The following is an 18,716-nucleotide window of genomic DNA, read 5'->3' on the forward strand; positions in this document are numbered from 1 at the left end:
CGATCGACACCATGGTGGTGTCAGTGTAATGACCCTCACCAAGAATAGAAATTTTAAACAAAAAGGTCGAAGAAATGGGACGGAAAAGACCTAAGAAAGAAGAATAAGGGAAATAAAGGTGAATGGCCCAAGGAAGTCCAGAGAAATATGTGTAAGTCGAAGAATGGTCGAGCCAAGACCGAAGTACCGGACGCACGGTCGAGACCCTAAGTATTTACTAAGACAAGTGGTCGAGAAGATCGAGAAAATTGTCGAGACTCGAGGGAGATGCCGAGTACTCGAGAAAATTGTCGATACTCGAGGGAGTTGCCGAGTACTCGAGAAAATTGTCGAGACTCGAGGGATATGCCGAGTACCCGAGAAAATTGTCGAAAGCTCGAGGGAAACTGCCGATGACTCGAGAGAGTGTCGAGATATCCGTGGCGTGTAGTCAAAGTTGCCCGAGACGTATCGCCGAGGCGTACGGTCCGAATTGCCCGATAGACTGCCGAACGTACCGAGCAGAACGTCCGAACGGTCGAGAAAATGATCTGACCGAGTCGAGAAGCACCGGAGAGAACGTCGAAGGTGCCGGACGAAGGATCAAACATTTTGGGAAAATTTAGTGTTTTCTCAAAATTTTGACCAATAAAAATTGAGGAAAGTGGAGAATTAAAATAATCAAGGAAGAATTAGTGGGGGGAATTAAAAATTCAAGGTGATTAAGAAGAAATAGTGGGGGAATTAAAAATTCAAGGTGATTAAGAAGAGATAGTGGGGGGATTAGCTTAATCCAAGGAGATTAGCGGAGTGGCGAAATTCAATTGGCTGAAAGCTTATGATTAAGCTCACTTAACCCACATGCACTAATAAGAAGGGATTACATGCACTAATGGGGAGATTTACATGCACTAATACAAGGAGAATTAGTGGCTTAAGTGGTGAGCTGCCATTGGTGGAGGAGCTACATGCCCAACATGCAGCCAAAGAGGACGCCATTTGTCAAAGAGCACTAAGGGGATGAGAGGAGAGTTGAGCTTATAAATAGAGGATGTGGGATTACATTCTCTCATTTCCCAAATTTCTTTAAGTTCATAAGCTCTCTTGTTTCACCTAAAATCGAGAGGAATCAAGAGAGTTATCGAGAGAAAGATCAAGAGTGATCAAGAAGGAGATCGAGAGGAGAAGTGATCGACGCGTACGCTTAGAAAACGCTGAGAAAGGCCGACGGTTGGGCCAACGATCATTGGGGAAAAGAACGGGTTGCGACCGACGTAGCGAGAAGCAGTTGACGCGGAGTAGGAGCGAGTGGTCTGATCGGGTGGTGCTGTGAAGTCCGAGTATCATCGACGATTGCGCAAGAGGTGAGTCTAAGGTAGTGCATGTAGTGTAGTACATGTAGTTGCGATTGGAGTAGGTTGCATGCGAACATGATGGGATTCTTGCTAGAATCATCATGCGAAAATGAAGTGGTTGCATGCAAAATAATTGGGACTCACTCAATACTGGGTTAAAGAAGAATTTGGATGCATTTAAGTAAATTGGACTTACTTAAAATTTGGACAAGGCTATTGCATGCGAATTGGGAGTTGAAGTTTTTTAGCAATTTTTATTGCATAAAAGTCAGATGGGATTAATAGCATGCTAAATGAACCTAACGGTTTAATGAGTTAAATCGAATGGCCTTGCATGTGTAAATTGGACTAAAGATTTAAACGGTTAAATCTTATTTGGTTGCATGCATATTAGGACTTGTTGCAATTGTTTTGCTTAAGTCGATTATGTTGACTGCATGCTTGTAAAATAATCTTAAGTTGCTTGATTTATTATCTTGCTTCTTGTTGATTATTTCGTGTTGGGTTTTCTTGTATGATTGTTTGCATGCGTATACAATAATCCTAAGTTGCTTGATTTCCTATCTCGCTTCTTGTGTGATTATTGCATGATTTGTTCTTGGTCGATTTCTTGCATGCGTGCTTGATGAATCGTTGCTTGAATGGAGGTGGTGTTTTATTTTAGCTAGTCTCTTGAATGTGTTTCTTGAGTCGTAGCTAGTGTAATGTGTCGATAATTCTGGTTCCATAAGCGTTTGTCACGCGTGAGTTCCCGACGACCACTCACGCGGGGACATTGTTACGGCTGGCTAGCTACCAGCATAACCGCTTCATGACGATGTAGCTAAAGGTGGGTTCATGCCGGAGAAGTTTGTGGTCTCGGCATGGGAAGGATTGGAACGGAACAGATTATCGAAGGGCCCTAGGAGTAAAGAGTCTAGAGTAATCAAGTGTCCCTTGTTTATGTCTAGTCGTCTTTACATGTTGTGTGTTGCGTGTTGTTAAAGAGCTTAGGGTATTTCAAGCGATCCTTGTTGTACTCTAGACATCTTGTTTGGTTATTCGATCAAGGAGTTAGGATAGTTCAAGAGTTCCTTGTTTATCCTAGTTGTCCTTGCTAGTCGTGTAGAGGACTTAGAGCGTCGAGACGAGTCGCGTTGATCTAACCTCTCTTGCATGTTGTAGTTTGAATTGCTTCCGCTAAGCTTTTGTTGCGTTGCTTTGATGTTATTTGCTAGTTGTTGTGGCTTGCTAGCTTCTTGGGATTGCCGGGGTAGTCGGTTTGGGGAAGTAATATCCTGTTGAGGATAGAAAGGGGGTACCCAGACTCACTGAGTAATCTTAGATTACTCATGTCTCATTTGTTGTGGTTTTGCAGGGAAACCTAAGTGAGTCTAGAGCCGGAGCAAACGTTAGGGTACCGGATAGGGTTTTCTTGTGTTTCTTGTAAAACCCTATATTTTCTTAAAAGAACAAGTGTAAAGTTTTCCGACTATCTTTATATATATTACTTTAATGATTTATTTTCGATGAAGTATCTTATTAAAGTGATATATATACGGTTTTCAGGAAAGCATGGCAAGTTGCAACTGATACTCGGCCTAGTCCGGGCTAACACAACGCACCAGGCCGCGAGGGTTGCAAAGCCTAAGTAACCTCGGCTGCGGGTGGGACTGTGCTAGGGAGGACCGGTTGGGAAGTCTGCAGCTTCCGTCCCTCGACCGGATCACCTTGGTGCAATTCCACAAGTGGCGTCCCGTGGCTGTCCGATGGCCTTAGTGGTCATAGTACGGTTCGGGGGCGTTACAATCAGTCGACACCAATTCTGGCTGGTTCGACCAGATTGTTTTAATCGGTGATTTTGGACGGTTTGGTTTAAGGAAACCATAGAACCGGACTATTAAGGGAGAAGAACGACCCAGAGTCGTGTTTTGGTGTTGTCTCGCCGTTTTTAGAGAAAACAAAGCGAGAAAATGTTCTTGAGGTTCTAGAGAGAGATTGTGAGATTTCAAGGCTTTGTGGGTGAGATCTTGCTGTGGGAGTGAGGATTCAAGACTAGGAACGTGTGGGAAGCTTGCTGGGAGTGTGGATTCGTCTTTGTTTGTCAAATCTTCCTGCAGAGAGGTGAGTGCATGACCATGACTAATCTAAGCCTGTGATTCCTTGTTCTTGCTTGTTTGTTGCTGTGTTTGTGTGTTTTTCTTGCTGGGATTGATTGCTACAGGTTCCTACGGACGTATATGGCTTGGGTCTTGAGTATTGGACGATTTGGTGGAGTTTGGGAGAGAGATTCGACTCTCGGCTTCATGCGGATCGTGGTTGCAGAGGGAGTGTCGATCGACACCAATTGGTGTTGGTCGACACTAGTGAAGCAGCATCGATCGACACTGTGGGGTAGTGTCGGTCGACACCATGAGCCAGTGTCGGTCGATACTTGGCTGGTGTCGGCCGACACCTCCTTTCCAGCGAGTTGATGTTTGTTTTCCTGGTTTGTATGCTTTGTTTGTTGATTGTTTGGAACATTGGAATTACTATTGCTTGTGTGTATAGCCCAGTAGATGGGAGGATTGCCTCACTGAGTGTTTATAAAGTACTCATGCATCTCAATTTGTGTTTGTGGTGCATGTAAAGGCAAAGTGTGATCGTGGAATCAAGGCAATGAAGAGGAGGATGTTCTAGGGACTCGATTGGTTGTTGTCTGGCATTGCTAGGTTGTTAGAGTTGGGTCATTAGAAACATTGCTAGGTGCTGGTTCTATGATTCCTGTTGTTTGTTATTGGTTATTTGTTATGTTTTGAATATTGGTTATTTATTAGATATTGGCATTTGTTATTTCCGCTGTTGGTTGTGATTGTGGTTAGGTGGCTAGTGGGTATGGGACCACAAGTTGTAGTTTATTTATTTATTATTATTATTATTATTTATAAAAAAAACGGGTCAGGTCGTTTCAAGAAAACTTTTATTTGTTATTTATAATACATATTAAACATTTTTATGGCAGTTAATTTGATTGGATGCATCACTAATATGGGTGAAATCAAGAGTTTCAAAAAAGAAAATAGTTCCGATCGTTGGAGTTTGATGGATCGCAACATAAAATTCACTATCGAGTCAATTGAGTAAGTTTATATATGGATGAAAATATCTTTTGAAACGGTTATATGTACTTGATAAAATACGTTGGATGACCTTTTTGATATCAATTATCTTTTTTTCAAGGGGATATGTACTTGACTGTTTCGAAACAGGATGTTATGCCAATCATATGTTCAAAAAATTTCAATCTGCGTAACAGAAGGAGAGTCTGTCTATTCAAGATATGGAAAGCAATCAGATTTGGAGGTGATTACATATATTTATAAAGTATTATTTGTTTTTTTTTGGGTAAGACAAGGGAGGCAAAGCCTCCCCTAATTTATTAAAACAAAGACTTAAGTACAAACACGACGTGGAACAGCGACGCCATTACCATCATCTGACAACAAAGAAACAAGACAACTTGGAACAACTTCAAAAGCAGGAAAACTAACCCCAGCGAGAAAGCATAGTTTGCCAAACCATCAGCCATGCGGTTTGCCTCCCTATACGTGTGTAAAATACGGACACACTAGTCCCTAGATATGAAGCCATGGCACAAGCGTACTAGGAAAGACAAAGGATGAGCCTCACTGATCCCTGTCTCAAGAAAACCAACCACCTCCCGCGAATCCACCATCAATTCAAGCCGGGTCACTCGATTATCCCACGCAATGCTAAGACCATAATAGACCCCCCACAGTTCAGCCAATGGAGCCGAACATATCCCTATCCGGAGAGCAAAACCACCCAGCCACTCTCCCGAACTATCCCGTAACACACCACCAGCTGTTGCCATACCCGGGGGTTGCCCCGTGACGCCCCATCTGTATTCATCTTCAACCAACCAACCGAAGGAGCAGTCCAAGCAATCAGTCGGTCTACTTGCATCGGAGGTGATGTGAGACACCCCATTCCTCTGTTCGCACCACCAACCTCTTTAGCATGATCTTTAACAAATTTAACTCTATCCCGACACTTGCCTGTGCTACCAAAGACATTGCCGCAGTGCCACTTCCAACCCCACCTAACTGTTACACCAAACAGTGTCGACCATGAGTTACCCCCGACCTGGTAACCTGCACTTAAGTTCTCGTACAACCATTCCAACAGAGTAGAATTAAAAACCCGGGTACGTTTGGCAGCAGGCACCAATCGTTGCCAGAGACCCGCCATTACCCCACAATCCTGTAACACATGGAGAATCGTCTCAATACCACCATTACATACCTGAGAATTTGGTGACTCTCCCATATGACAACGAAACCTCTCCTCATTGGTCATAATCACCTGATGGCGTACTAACCATAAAAAGGTCCGGACCCGTTATGGAGCCACTAGTCGCCACACACTAGACACTTTTCCATATTCGTCGCAGATACACTCTCCTGAGTAATAACTTTGTAAGCAGATGCCACCGAGAAGGACCCATCAGAACTCTCTCCCCAAGGAAGACGATCTCGAGCACCAGTGACATTATCCAGGTCCATCGAATACAGCCGCAGGCATATCTCCTCAGGAACATAGGGAAATATCAATTCCCCTACCCATCCCGCACCATCCTTCCACACATCCTTAACCAATTCATTCTCTCTTTCTTGTGGTTCTTGGTTCACCACCACATTCATTAGTGGCTCATTTAGTAACCACCTATCTTTCCAGAATTTGATTTCCCGCCCATTACCAAGAATCCAGCTGTGACCCTTCAAAATGACCTCTCTGATCCCTTGTCCCACACTCCGCAATGTCGAGGACCATGTAGACTTTGGTCGTAGCCAATCTGCATGCTGAATCTCTCCCACTTTGTACTTGCTTCGCAACACACTCGACCGTAAACTGTCCTTATCATGTAAGAGACGCCAACCAATCTTCGCCAAAAGAGCCTTATTCATACATCTGGCTCGCCGTATACCAACCCCTCCATCCTTCTTCGGTAAGCAAACTTTATCACAGGCGATAAGATGCTGTCTATGCTTCTCTCTCGTACTTCCCCATAAGAAGGACCGTGACACTTTATCCAGAGCATCTAATAGAGCTGTCGGCAACGAAATCACACTCATTGTGTGCACTGGAATAGAGGTAAGAACCGATTTAGTCAGAGTGAGGCGACCTGCAAGACTAAGACATTTTCCTTTCCAGCCTGCAAGTTTGGCCGAGATTCTCGCCAATACTTCACCAAAATTTTCCTTGTTTAACCGCTTCTGTAAAACCGGCAAGCCCAAAAATTTTCCAAGATCAGTGGTCGACTTGATACCACTCTCCTCACTAATAAGTCTCCCTAACTCCCGAGAAACATTGTTCGAGAAGAAAATTTTCGATTTCTCCAAGCTCACCTTCTGACCAGAAGCGATGCAAAAGGTCTCTAGTATTCTCCGTATCACTCAGATCTGTGAGACTGACACCTCTGTAAACAATATCAAATCATCTGCAAAGCAAACATGTGATAGGCAAGGACCCCCACGCGACAAGGAGATTGGTTTCCACTTCTTGTCTGCAACGGCTAGCTCAATCAGGTGACAGAGCCTTTCTAGGCACAAAACAAACAAATACGGAGACAATGGGTCACCCTGACAAAGCCCCCTGGACGGTTTAAAAGGTGTTGTCTTCTCCCCATTTCATAACACAGTCATAGAAGGACCTTTCACACACTCCATGATCCATTTAACCCATGGAGAGTATCTTCCAAGAAGTCCCACCGAATGCGATCATAGGCTTTCTCCAAGTCCAGCTTCAATAACATCCAGCCTTTCTGACCTTTCTTCCGCTTCATCGAATGCACAGCTTCCTGAACACAACAATTTTCTCAATGCTCAACCTCCCTGGGATAAAACTAGACTGCGCTGGCCCAATCAGGGACGACATAAACTGCTTTAACCGCAACACCATTATTTTCGTTAATGTTTTTAAAAAAACATTACAAAGACTAATGGGTCGAAACTGCTGTATTCTCTCCGGACTATCAACTTTTGGGATCAGAACAACCAGGGCATCATTAAACCCAGCTGGCAACTCCCCTGTTTCAAAAAATTGCAGGACACAAGCAGTGACAGATTCACTGACCACCTCCCAACACCTCTGATAAAAAATTGGCTGATATCCATCTGGACTAGGAGCCTTATAGGGACCCATACTCTTCAGCGCCTCCTCGACCTCCGAAACCACAACTGGTTTACTAAGAACACATAGATCCGTAGCTGATAACTGCTGAAAACCCTCTCTTGGGAGACTGTCACCCTGTTTGTCGATATCCTCCATGGAATACAACCGTTTATAATACTGCACCGCAAGCTCTTCCAACTCTTATGACTCAGTCAACCACCTCCCCTCCTCATTCTTTAACGAATCTATATGATTGCGTCGTCTTTGTATTATTGTAGAGGTGTGGAAATAGCGAGTATTCCGATCACCATCAACAATCCACTTCTCGCGTGATTTCTGGAACCAAATCACTTCTTCTTGTTCCAGAACATCATCCAGCTCCTGAATCAAAGACTCTTCCTTGCGTAAAAGCTCATCAGTCTGAACAAATTCCAAAGTATCCTGGATTTCTTTGATTTCAGCTAACAACCCCTCTTTCTTTTTATGAACGTCACCAAACACATCTCGGTTCCATTTCTTTAGTATCACCCGTAAAGCGGTAAGGGCTTCTGGTGTAGTCATATCCCTTCTCCACGATCTGCACAAGCTCCTTGAAACTAGGGTGGCTTAACCATGCTGCCTCAAAACGAAAGGGACGTCGAGTCGGGTCCCGTACTCCCTCAGGACACAACTGCACGTAAAGTGGTGTGTGGTCAGATGCTAGGAACGAATGATGAGAGACCAAAGCATCCTGCCATTTTAATCTCGTGTGAGCACAGCATAACACCCGGTCCAACCGCTTCGCAACAAAATTCTGTTCCACTTTTCCTCTCCTCCAAGTGAATTTGTTCCCACGGTAACCCATGTCAATTAAGGATTCTGCATTGATCCAATCTCCAAATGCCAAAGAATCCGCTGACAACCACCCGTTACCCCCAGTACGCTCACCCAATCGAACAATTGTATTAAAATCACCGCCTAGTATGAGCAGTCCATCAATTCCCTGGATCAAAGAATGTAGCTTCTCCCACAGACCACTTTGTCGAGAAACTGTCGGAGCGGCATACACAACAATCAAATGCAATGTATCTACCCTGTTCTCCACGTTAGCCACAACGTATTGATCAGTGGCCTCAACAATCACCATGTTGCCAACACCGGACTTCCACAACAACCATATTCCACCGCTCTGCCCAACAGCATCAACCCGGAATGAGTTGTCAAAACCCAGACCCTGAAAAATTCGACCAGCTCTATCCCCACTGGCATGCGTTTCAAACAAAGCTAGAATATCTATTCTAAACTTTTTTAACAAATAGTCGATTGATCGTCGGAAAGTGGGTTTGTTCCCCCCCCCCCAGCAATGTTTCAAGGGATACACTACTCGATATCCACATCACGGCTTCAGTAATGCTTCATTGCTGAGCACACTTTACAGAGGAGTGGTCCCCAGATTCGGATGTTGCTGGACACCACAAGTAATGGTAACTTCCTCAACAAGTAATGAGAACTTGGCTCAATCTGATGGGAACTACAATGAGGAGTATGATCGCTCTGTGCGATATACCGGAGAGGACGATGCCAAGTACAAGAGGGACATGAAATCCCTCAATGATAAGCTTGATAAACTACTCAACCAGCAGCAGCAGCATGTTCATGCTATATCAGAGGAAGAGCAGTTTCTACAACAAGATGGGGAGACTATATAGATCGAGGATGTTAACTACATCAACAACCAAGGGGGTTGCAACAGAGGTTTCAACAACTACAAGCTGAATCCAAATCTGTCTTATCGGAACCCGAATGTTGCGAACCCTCAGGACCAAACTTACCCATCTGCAGTTCAAGGGAACCAGTTCCAACATAAGCCTTTTGTCCAGTACAACCAAGGGTATGCACCTAAGCAACAGTACTCTGGAACCTTCAACCAACCACCTGGATTCCAACAACCACAAGGTCCACCAAACCAATCACAAGAAGCTGAATTACGCGGTCTCATTCAGCAAATGATTCCGAATCAGGCTACAGCATCAATGGACATCGCGAAACGGTTCGCGGAGATGAGCAACAAGATTGATAGAGGATACAATGATCTCAATGCCAAGTACGAATCACTCAACACTAAGGTTAGATACTGGAAGGACACCACAACAACCAACCAGCTCCCAAGATCCACCAACTCCCAGGTAAGGCTGTTCAAAACCCCAAGGATTATGCAACTGCTCAAGCCATCTTCCTTGATGATGACTATGAGGACTACCTCACTCGGGACAGTGATGATCAAGATGGGGAGGATGTGGAACACCCAATGAAAAATGAGGCTAATAACTAAACTACTCAGTGAACCTGAGCCTTCACCCGAGGAGACTGATCGAGTTGATGATCGAGCACTGGTTCGAGAATCACAAACTGAAGAACAACCCAAAGTGGAACCTGATGACCTACACGATGGAGTGGATCGGATGATGCATCGAGTAGATGTTGAAACAAGAGATCAGCCTCAACCAATTGCACCAAAAGAAGGGGAATTAGAGGAAAGGTTCAATGCCACACTTGACATCCAGTTGGAGGTGCTTGCAGAGCGAATGGCTAAGCGTAAAGCTCCACCACCTAAGCTTTTGCCCCCACACGAACTTCAGGAGGAAGCTGCTAAGGAAGCAGCTCGATTGGAGAATGAGGTTAAAGAAACTGTCAAAGAGATTGGTTTTGAGATTCTGAGGAGTGGAGTATGCTTGGATCCTGATTTGCGGATTGAGGATAAATTAGAAGATCCCGGTTCTTTCACTTTTCCGTGTTTGATATGACTTTGAATCTTCAAGAACCGTTTGTGTGACCTTGGAGCTTCAGTTAGCATTATGCCGCTGTCAGTTGCCAACAAGATGGGATTCACTGATTTTAAACCGAGTAAATTGTATTTGGTTCTGGCTGATAGGACTGTGAGGCATCCGATTGGGATCCTGGAAAATCTGCCTCTCAGGATTGGAAGATTGGAAGTGCCTACTGACTTCATGATCATATGGACAAGGAACTAGATGATCCACTGATTCTAGGGAGACCATTCTTGGCAACAGTTGGTGTTGTGATAGAGGTGAAACAAGGTAAGATCAGAATAGAGCATGGTGAGCATTTTAAGATGGAGTTTGATGTGAAGAAAGGGATTAAGAGGCCAACCATTGATGGTCAAGCCTTTTCTACTAAAACCAAATAGAGGAAGGTGTAACATCTTGAAGAGGTCAACACCACATTTGCCTTAGAACCTGGACAAAACCTGAAAAATCTGTTGAACCAGCCTGCTACAGTGGAGAGGATCCCAAAACCTCTTCCACCTGGATCCCATGCTTAAGGAGCATGAAGAGTCAAGCTTCGTGACTTTAAACAAGCTCACATGGGAGGAAGTCCCAAAGATATCTTTTGTTTTGTTTTAATTTTGATTTATTTGTTTTATCTTACTTTTCTATTTTTGAATTTTCATAAAAAAGGGAAATACTGAGGAACCCGACGGTCAACCCGACACCTTACTCGACGCGCCTGATCGTGTCTTTGCTCGGGTGGCGAGTGGAGTCCGAATTCCACAAGGAATCCCACTCTCGGTGAAGCCCACCAACCAAACCCTAGCCTATTTAAGGGTTTCGAGACTCTTCTTCCTCATTACCACCGATAAGTCTTTTCTTTTCTCTAAAGCTTTTTAGTTTCCATAAGTTTCTATTCTCTCTCGATCTCAAGCTTTATTCGATTTCTTCGAGACTAACCTATTAACCTCGAGACCTAGCCTTCTTTCTCTCAAGGATTCAAACATGGAGCCAATCGCTAAAACCTACCAAAGGAAGGGAAGAAGATCAACCTCCACCGCTGCTACAACCGGAGGTGATGCCGTTGAAGTTCGAGAGTCTCAAGGGAGAGGAAACGTTCCACATTCCCAACCGTTGGCCAGACGTTCTGCCTCCCCAACCCGATGCTCAACTCGATCGACCACTCGACCCGATACTCGAGTAACCGATCGTGTAAACTCCCGAGTTCGCTCACCGAGTCCAATGGCAAGTGCTGTTTGCCGTTCTCCTCGACATAGGGACCTGTCTACGTCGGAAAAAACCCTTATCGACCTCACAGAGGTCAATTCTGATGCTGGAGGAGAAGAGCAAGGGGAAATCCAAACCTCTCGATCAAGGAGCAGAGCCGCGGTTGCAAGGGGGAAGAGACCGGCTTCGGAGGGTAGTTGAGAGAGCCGTTGATGAAGAGGATCAACAGGAAGAGGAGGAGGACCGAGAGAGAGAAGAGGAGCAGAGAGGGAGGACACGCCAAGCCTCGCAGAGGCTGAAGCAGAAGGAGGTGGATACTCCGGCAAGACTATTCAAAGTCTTCCGGAAGATGAGCTTTGTTGGTACCCGATACCCTCACCGCGAGACCATGAAGATTTTGGGCATCGCTAGGGATGTTGAATTTCTATTCGATATGTGCCACCTGGCCCATATGATGCGAGCCCACCTTGAAGCATATGAGGAGGACACGGTCCACTTCCTTTCGACCTTGAAGCTGCACTATTTTGAGGACCACCCGACCCTACTACCCGATGGGGGGATTGGGTTCATCACCTTCTCCGTGAGGAACAAGGACTACCGACTCAGTTTCAAAGATATGGAGAAGCTATATGGCTTCAAAGCTGGTAGTGGAGAAGGAATGGATGTTAGCAAGGAGGAAATGAGGTCCCTATGGCTGAAAATAGGAGACAAGCTCCCCTACAAGTCCACAAGCTCCAAATCCGCTCAAATAAGGAGCCCTGTTTTGAGGTATTTTCATAAGTCCCTCACATGCACTCTTTTTGCTAGAAAAGAGACTGAGAATGTGAATGACCATGAGCTCCAGCTGTTAGACATTGCTTTGTGTGGAGTTTTGGACAATGCTAGGGATGGTACACCACTAGTTGGAGATGTTGCGGATACTAGCATGGTGTTTGTGCTACTCGATAAATTCCTCTATCCCAAATTGTGGGCCGTGAAAAGAAGAGAAGGAGGCGGAGAGATCTCTATTGGGGGACTAGTCACACCGATCCTAGTGGCATGCGATGTGCCCTTGAAGGGAATTGTGCACGAACCAAGATGGCTGGATGCGGATTACCTCGTACTGGCGAGATTTTTGGCCCATGAGAGGCCTAACGACTTGATGCTGTTCAAGTTTGTCCATCCAACCGCCGGAGCTGCTCAAATGGTCCTACCTAACGTCATATGCACCAAGGTTAGGCTTGGAAACAACATTGACTTCGCACCACCTTTGGAGGAGCTGTACAACCCGGAAGAGGAGTCCGAAGCTGAGAAGAGAGAGCAGACCGGGCAGAGACAAGGAGATAGCTTGGAGGAATTCGATTTTGAGGAGTATGTGTGCTCTCAAAAGCAACCGGTTGGAGTGAGGGAAGCTCACAAGAGGATCGGCTGGCTGAAGAGGATGAACAAGTTCTTGGCGAAGAAGGTAAAAGATCTTGCTGGTTCGGTGAAGACAATGGGAGGTCAAATCAAGGAGTTGCAAGACAAGGCAAGTTGTGCCTCAGCTCCTACCTCGGCACAAGCACCAACTTGGATGGAGAGAAGCGGACCGCTAGGAGGAACTCGAGGACTGCCACCTCTGGAACCTCAAAGAGCATCATCATACCAGACCCAAGCTGAGGAGAACATCACCCGACCTGAGGCATCGCGGAGAAGCCATTCTGACGCTTACCCGATGCCCAACCCGATGGGATACACGATGAACTAATCGATGCACCCATCGAGCACCCAATCGGGTGATTACACAGGTATTTTCCCTCCACCTTACCAAATGCCATTCACGATGCCATACACGATGCACCCTGCTAGTGGATACACGGGTGATCATTCTGGACCTCTTTCTCCATTTCCGTCATATTACCCGATGAGCTACGCGATCCCACTCTCGATCAACCCCTCGGATGCTGGTCCGAGTAAGTCGTCCGTGCGCATTTCTGAGCTCTCTGATGAGCAAACACCGGCACCTGCTGAAGCCGGAGAAGACCTTGGCTACACGTTGGCGAGTATGGAGGCTGCTGCAACCTCCTTCTTCCCCAACCCATGAGGTACCCATTTCATCCAACCTTTGTATATACCATTGTATTTAGTTTAATTCATTTTGTGTGATTCTTGGATTCTTTTTCCAACTTTTATTTACACAGGAACTGTGTAATTTAAGTTTGGGGGAGGGTCCTAGAATATATTTAACACTGTGTTTTATTTTCTTATTTTTATTATTTCAAATTTTTGCATGCTAGTTTTATTCATTTGAGTCTGCATCTATGTGCATAAAATAACCCAAAAATTTTAAAAAATTTTGAAAAAAAAAAAGAGTGTTCATGTAGTTGCATTGACATATTAAGATTGAGTCTAGATTATTTCATATAGGATTGTTGCATATGCATCTTAGGGGACAATGATTAAAATCACCTTGTTTAAATCAAACCTTAGGATTGAAGTTATAGCCCTTAGTCACAGTTCATTGTTGCTAGATCAATCTTTGGAAAAAAATGAAAAATCTTTGCTTAGACCCTTGTGTCGTTTGAATGCTTCCTCCACTTGCTTGAACATTAGAACATCTCTATATTATTGGATTTAATTTGAACTTTAATTGTCTTGCTTATGGAACTTGAATACTTGCTCATGGTAACTCTAAACTCGGGTTAGCACTCCATTTATACCAATCTTTTAGTTTAACCCGATTTATTTGTCATACCCATGAACCCAAACCTTTCTTTCAAACCTTGTTGTGATTTGTTGAGTGAGGACTCTTTCATTGTGCTATAGGTTGTGAAACCTTGAGAGTATTGAGAACGACAAAGAACTGCCTCTTGATTTAGCTAACTTAGAATTTGAACTAGCTAATAGATTCAGTTTTGAAAGATAGGTGGTTAGAATGTTTATTTGGGGTTGGGTTGTGGAATAAAAAATAAAAGAGAAGAAAAAGTCCCTAAGGTTAGAATCAATTAGCTCTAAGTCTCTAAGTAAAAAAAAAAAAGAGAAAAAGATCTTGCTATAGTCTCCTAGAAAGAAAGAAAAAAATATATATATATATATATATATATATTCATATTAGGAGTTTAGCAAAGAAAGAATAATAAAAAAAAAAGAGAGGTAGAAGTTTTAAAATCTAAACCTTAGGGAGAAAAAAAAAAGAGTTAAAATCAAGAATGTGGGTAGTTTGATTCTAGGGGGTTTAAATAAATAAAAAAAGGGAAAGTGAATGAGAAAAGGGTAGATCATCAAGAGTTAAGCTTTGTATGCCCAAATTGTTCTCAGTCTTAGATAGTTTTCACAACTGTCTAGCATTCCTTCTATTGAGAGAAAACCACCCAAAGAATTTGTTTGAAACCACCTTACTAAAAAGCCTTACCCTTGAAACCGATTGAGCTTGATTCACCTTCCATTTGTAAGGATTCGCCGAACACTTAATTGAATGTGAAAGAGATGTTCTTTATCTTTAGTTAGAGGTTGAGCTAGATCGATGCATGGTAATAAGCATAGAAAAATATTTGTAAGTATGTTATTTGATCTTAGCACCATTAAACTATCTTTAAGGACTATAGCTTGAATCCTTCGCTTATCATCTTAAGGTTATGAGTCCCCACTTTCAAACCGTGCCCTCTTACTTCCTTGCTAGAGGACTAGCAAGATTTAAGTTTGGGGGTCTGATAACTCTCTAATTTATATGTTTTTAGCATCCTTTTTTTCTCCATATTTTGCATTGTTCATACCTCTAACTTAGCATTTTAGGTCATTAACTGTAGAAATTCACTTTTAGACCATTTAGGGTGTTGCATTTCTGCATTTGCATATTTCAGATGAAAACAGGTGCTAAAGAACCAAAAATGGGGAAAAACAAGGACAACTCGAGCATGTACCCAAAGGAGCCATCGAGCTGCAAGAACAAGTCCGAACCCCAACACGATCGAGGAGGATCCGAGAGCATGAAGAGCAACCCGAAGATCCACCCGAGGAGTAACCCGACTTCACCCTCGTGTACCCCATCGAGTAGACCATCGGGCAGGTCTGGGAAGCTAGGTCAAAAGGGTTTCCATATATAAACCCCCTCCTCTCCTAGCTCACAAACGAGCATGCCGCAGACCCTCAAACCAGAGAGCGAGAGCTTCTGTGAGAGAACTGAGCGACTCAACATTTTTCCTTTTTGTTTTTACATTTTGTTTCATAGTTTTTATAATTTTTCTTAGATCCCTATCTTGTAATCTTTCTACTCTACTATATCTTTTAATACAATGCAATTTTCATTCATTTTCGTTGCTTTATTTCTTGTTATCATGTCCGAGTAGTGTAGTAAAGTTTCTAGGGATGTGATAGATGATTTTGTGTTCTTGATCGGTTAGGATACCTTAGTTTGATTGTAAATGATTGATAGATTTCCTTCTTGGTTGGTGTTCTTAATGCTGTCAACAGACCGAGAGGTTGAGATTAGATCTAGGGCGTTTACCAATGCTACAGGCCGAAAGGAGTAGATAAAATGCTTGATTTAGCCAATGCTAGAGGTTTACTTAACTCTGAGTAAGAAATTAGATGAGTTTGAGTCTACTGACAATAATGAATCGTTCTTAATGTCTGCTTGTTCATATTGCTAGTGCGACAGTGTGGTAATGTGTTCAAGAATACTTAGGATTGTTGTCACTAGGTTGCTTGTTGCTAGTGCGAAAGTGTGGTGACAAGGTTTTAGAGATTCATTGTCTAGGAAATAATTGCTTGAGGCATGTAAGGCATCTCTATTGGTCAAGAATACTTAGGATTCGATTACCCCATCCTTAGGAACTTTCGTATTTTATTTGTTTACATTTTCTTTACTTACTCGATCACTTACCCGATCAGGTCCACGATAGCCTGTATCGAGTAATACCTCGAGCTGTTCATATCTCATTTATTTACTAGATCCCCCACTCGATCTTGTACTCGATTGCTTGCATCGAGTGCTTAGATCGTGTGGTTTCTTTGTTTATATTCTTTTCTTTCAATTTTTATAGGACTGTTAGAATCAAAACCATATCTGCTTGGCTTGACTTGTATTGTATTGATCATATACTTCCTGCTAGCAATAGACAACCATTTGGATTGATAACCCTTTGTACTACAACTGCATAGGAAATTGATACCCTGGGTGAAAACTTGTCTATCACACTCCCACCATTGGTAAAAGCACCCCCGGAACGACCAACATCACCATTCTCAACTCGCAGACGTTTCCCATTCCTGAGAACTGGAGAACCATTATTAGTTGGCTTAGGACTTTTATGCTGTCTGCGCGAGTTATTATCGTTCGGACCTTTCTACTTCTGGGCCGTGCTCTCCTTAGGCCCATTACGGAACGTGCAAAACCCTTTCTCCTCACCCGAATTAACTTGATTCCCATTGACTTGGGTGATAAGCTGCTCCCTCCTCACCCGATTATCAACATGCACATTTTCCTTATTTGCCCCAAATCGCATATTCACCTCCCTTAACGAAGGTTGAATTGATTCCACCTCCAACTGATCAAACTTATTGGAAATATCAATATTCTCCGTATCTCTCTGTGAGATCTCCTATAGATTTCTTTCCAAACTCTGACCAGAACCTACCGCTGCAAACGCCACGCGAGATTGCTGTGAACTAGACTTCCTCCCCCCTCTACTCACCTCTGTGAAACCGTCCTCCGTCTGCCCCGATTACCTAACTCCTTGAACTTCTGATTGTGATACAGGGGACACCTCTTGCACTAGCACAAACTTCAGACATGAATGAACTAAATGCCCGTACACTCCACACCCCGAACAAATAGTACTCAGTCCCTCATAAGAAACAAAATAATGTGCACCGTTGATCATCACCGTTCCTTTCAGTGCTTTCCTTAGATCCACCTCCACACACATCCGAGCAAAACAGGCTCTTTCAAATTGAGACGTGGTGAGGTCCACTCTAACTGGTTTCCCTAATCCACGGGCAACCTTCATTAGGATCGAACTATGGTAGTAGTTGATCGAAATATTGGACAAACGGATCCATACTGGCGTCGTAACAATATCATTTGTCAATGGATCAAACTCGGGAGACCAACCTTGCACCATAAGGTAACTCCCAAAAGCCTTCCACGGCCCACCAGTTAGTGCTGACAAATATTTCTCCTCCAGCTCAAACCGCACCATAAAGAACTGTCTCGGCAAATCCATAACATACATCGCTCCTCGAGGTTTCCAACTCTCTCAACTTCCGTTGGAGAACCGCAATAGAAACATTTCTACTGAGGACCTTGACAACCATACACCACTTCCAAAGTCCGTTCATCGCCTCTAGCACCTCTTGGCCAATGGTTATCACCGGCTCACCCTCTTCACCATCCGGAAACTCCAACGTAACCCTATCATCCACAAACCCCGCATCTACCATCTCATCCGGCGATAACAGCACACCAGCATTATTTTTGACCACCTTTGATACCCACGATCCACCTACATCCGGGGGATCTCCCGGTGGCCGATCTTTCGAGCCAACGTCAGTCATGGTAGCATCATGGTCACCCGTACCCAAAATCGCCTTCTCACTAACCCTAGCTGTCATTTGATAATTTTAAAATATTATTTGTTTGAATTCAATGCGGTAAATTATGATAATGAATAGTTTATTTATTTTATAATCGGTGATGCTAGATGATAATGTTCTCCTAACCAACGGTGATGGATGCTCGGACATAATAGAGGGCCCAAAGAGTGAAGACTTTGCAAACTACATGTACATGTAAGTCAAATTCTTATATCGGATCATTTTTCAATTAAATATTTTTAATATGTGGATATATATGAATTATACGTTAATTTAAACTAACATTTAGGTACAATTACATTGATCATGGAGAGTCAAGAATTAAAGATTTGGATGATACCGACTGTAGGATCGATATTGACTTAAGGTAATAAACAAATCTAACTTTATTTGTTTAATGATTAATTGATATTAACAATACTGATTTAAATTTTTCCTTCTGCAAAATAAAGCAATGCACTTGACTCCTATATTCATCTTGCTGTTGAGGATTCTTTTGAGAAGCAGTAAATTCCTTATTGAGAACTCTGTTCAGATTTTAGTTTTGAAATTAAGTAATTGTTTTGTTCTATTGACAAAAAACATGGGTTTATTGTTTGTTTCATACAAATTTTGAGTTATTTAAAATTAAATTAGCATTATTCTGTTTATTTTCAAAAAAGACGTTGATTGCAAATGTCGA

The 18,716-nt window shown here is 43.3% G+C and overlaps 1 protein-coding gene and 1 pseudogene across 1 annotated transcript; both read right to left on the reverse strand.

Moving 5' to 3' along the window:
* Window positions 1-7,688: 7,688 nt before the first annotated feature.
* On the reverse strand, window positions 7,689-8,613 carry LOC147938218 (uncharacterized). The gene is made up of 2 exons (XM_087465532.1): window positions 7,987-8,613; window positions 7,689-7,907 (listed from the first exon to the last, which is right to left on the reverse strand). The coding sequence occupies exons 1-2, from the start codon at window positions 8,611-8,613 to the stop codon at window positions 7,689-7,691; spliced, it is 846 nt and encodes a 281-aa protein (XP_087321658.1).
* Window positions 8,614-17,163: 8,550 nt separating this feature from the next.
* On the reverse strand, window positions 17,164-18,052 carry LOC147938219 (uncharacterized; annotated as a pseudogene).
* Between the last annotated feature and the right edge of the window lie 664 nt (window positions 18,053-18,716).

Source organism: Camelina sativa, chromosome 9 (assembly GCF_030686135.1).
Source record: "Camelina sativa cultivar CO46 ecotype springtype chromosome 9, ASM3068613v1".
NCBI classification, from domain to species: Eukaryota; Viridiplantae; Streptophyta; class Magnoliopsida; order Brassicales; family Brassicaceae; genus Camelina; species Camelina sativa.

Excerpts from the sequence above, each read along its gene's own strand:
- LOC147938218 (XM_087465532.1), bottom strand. The coding sequence starts at position 8,613 with ATGGTGATTGTTGAGGCCACTGATCAATACGTTGTGGCTAACGTGGAG. Across the intron at positions 7,908-7,986 it reads AAGAAATGGAACCGAGATGT|ACTGATGAGCTTTTACGCAA; the intron begins GTTTGGTGACGT and ends GAATTTGTTCAG.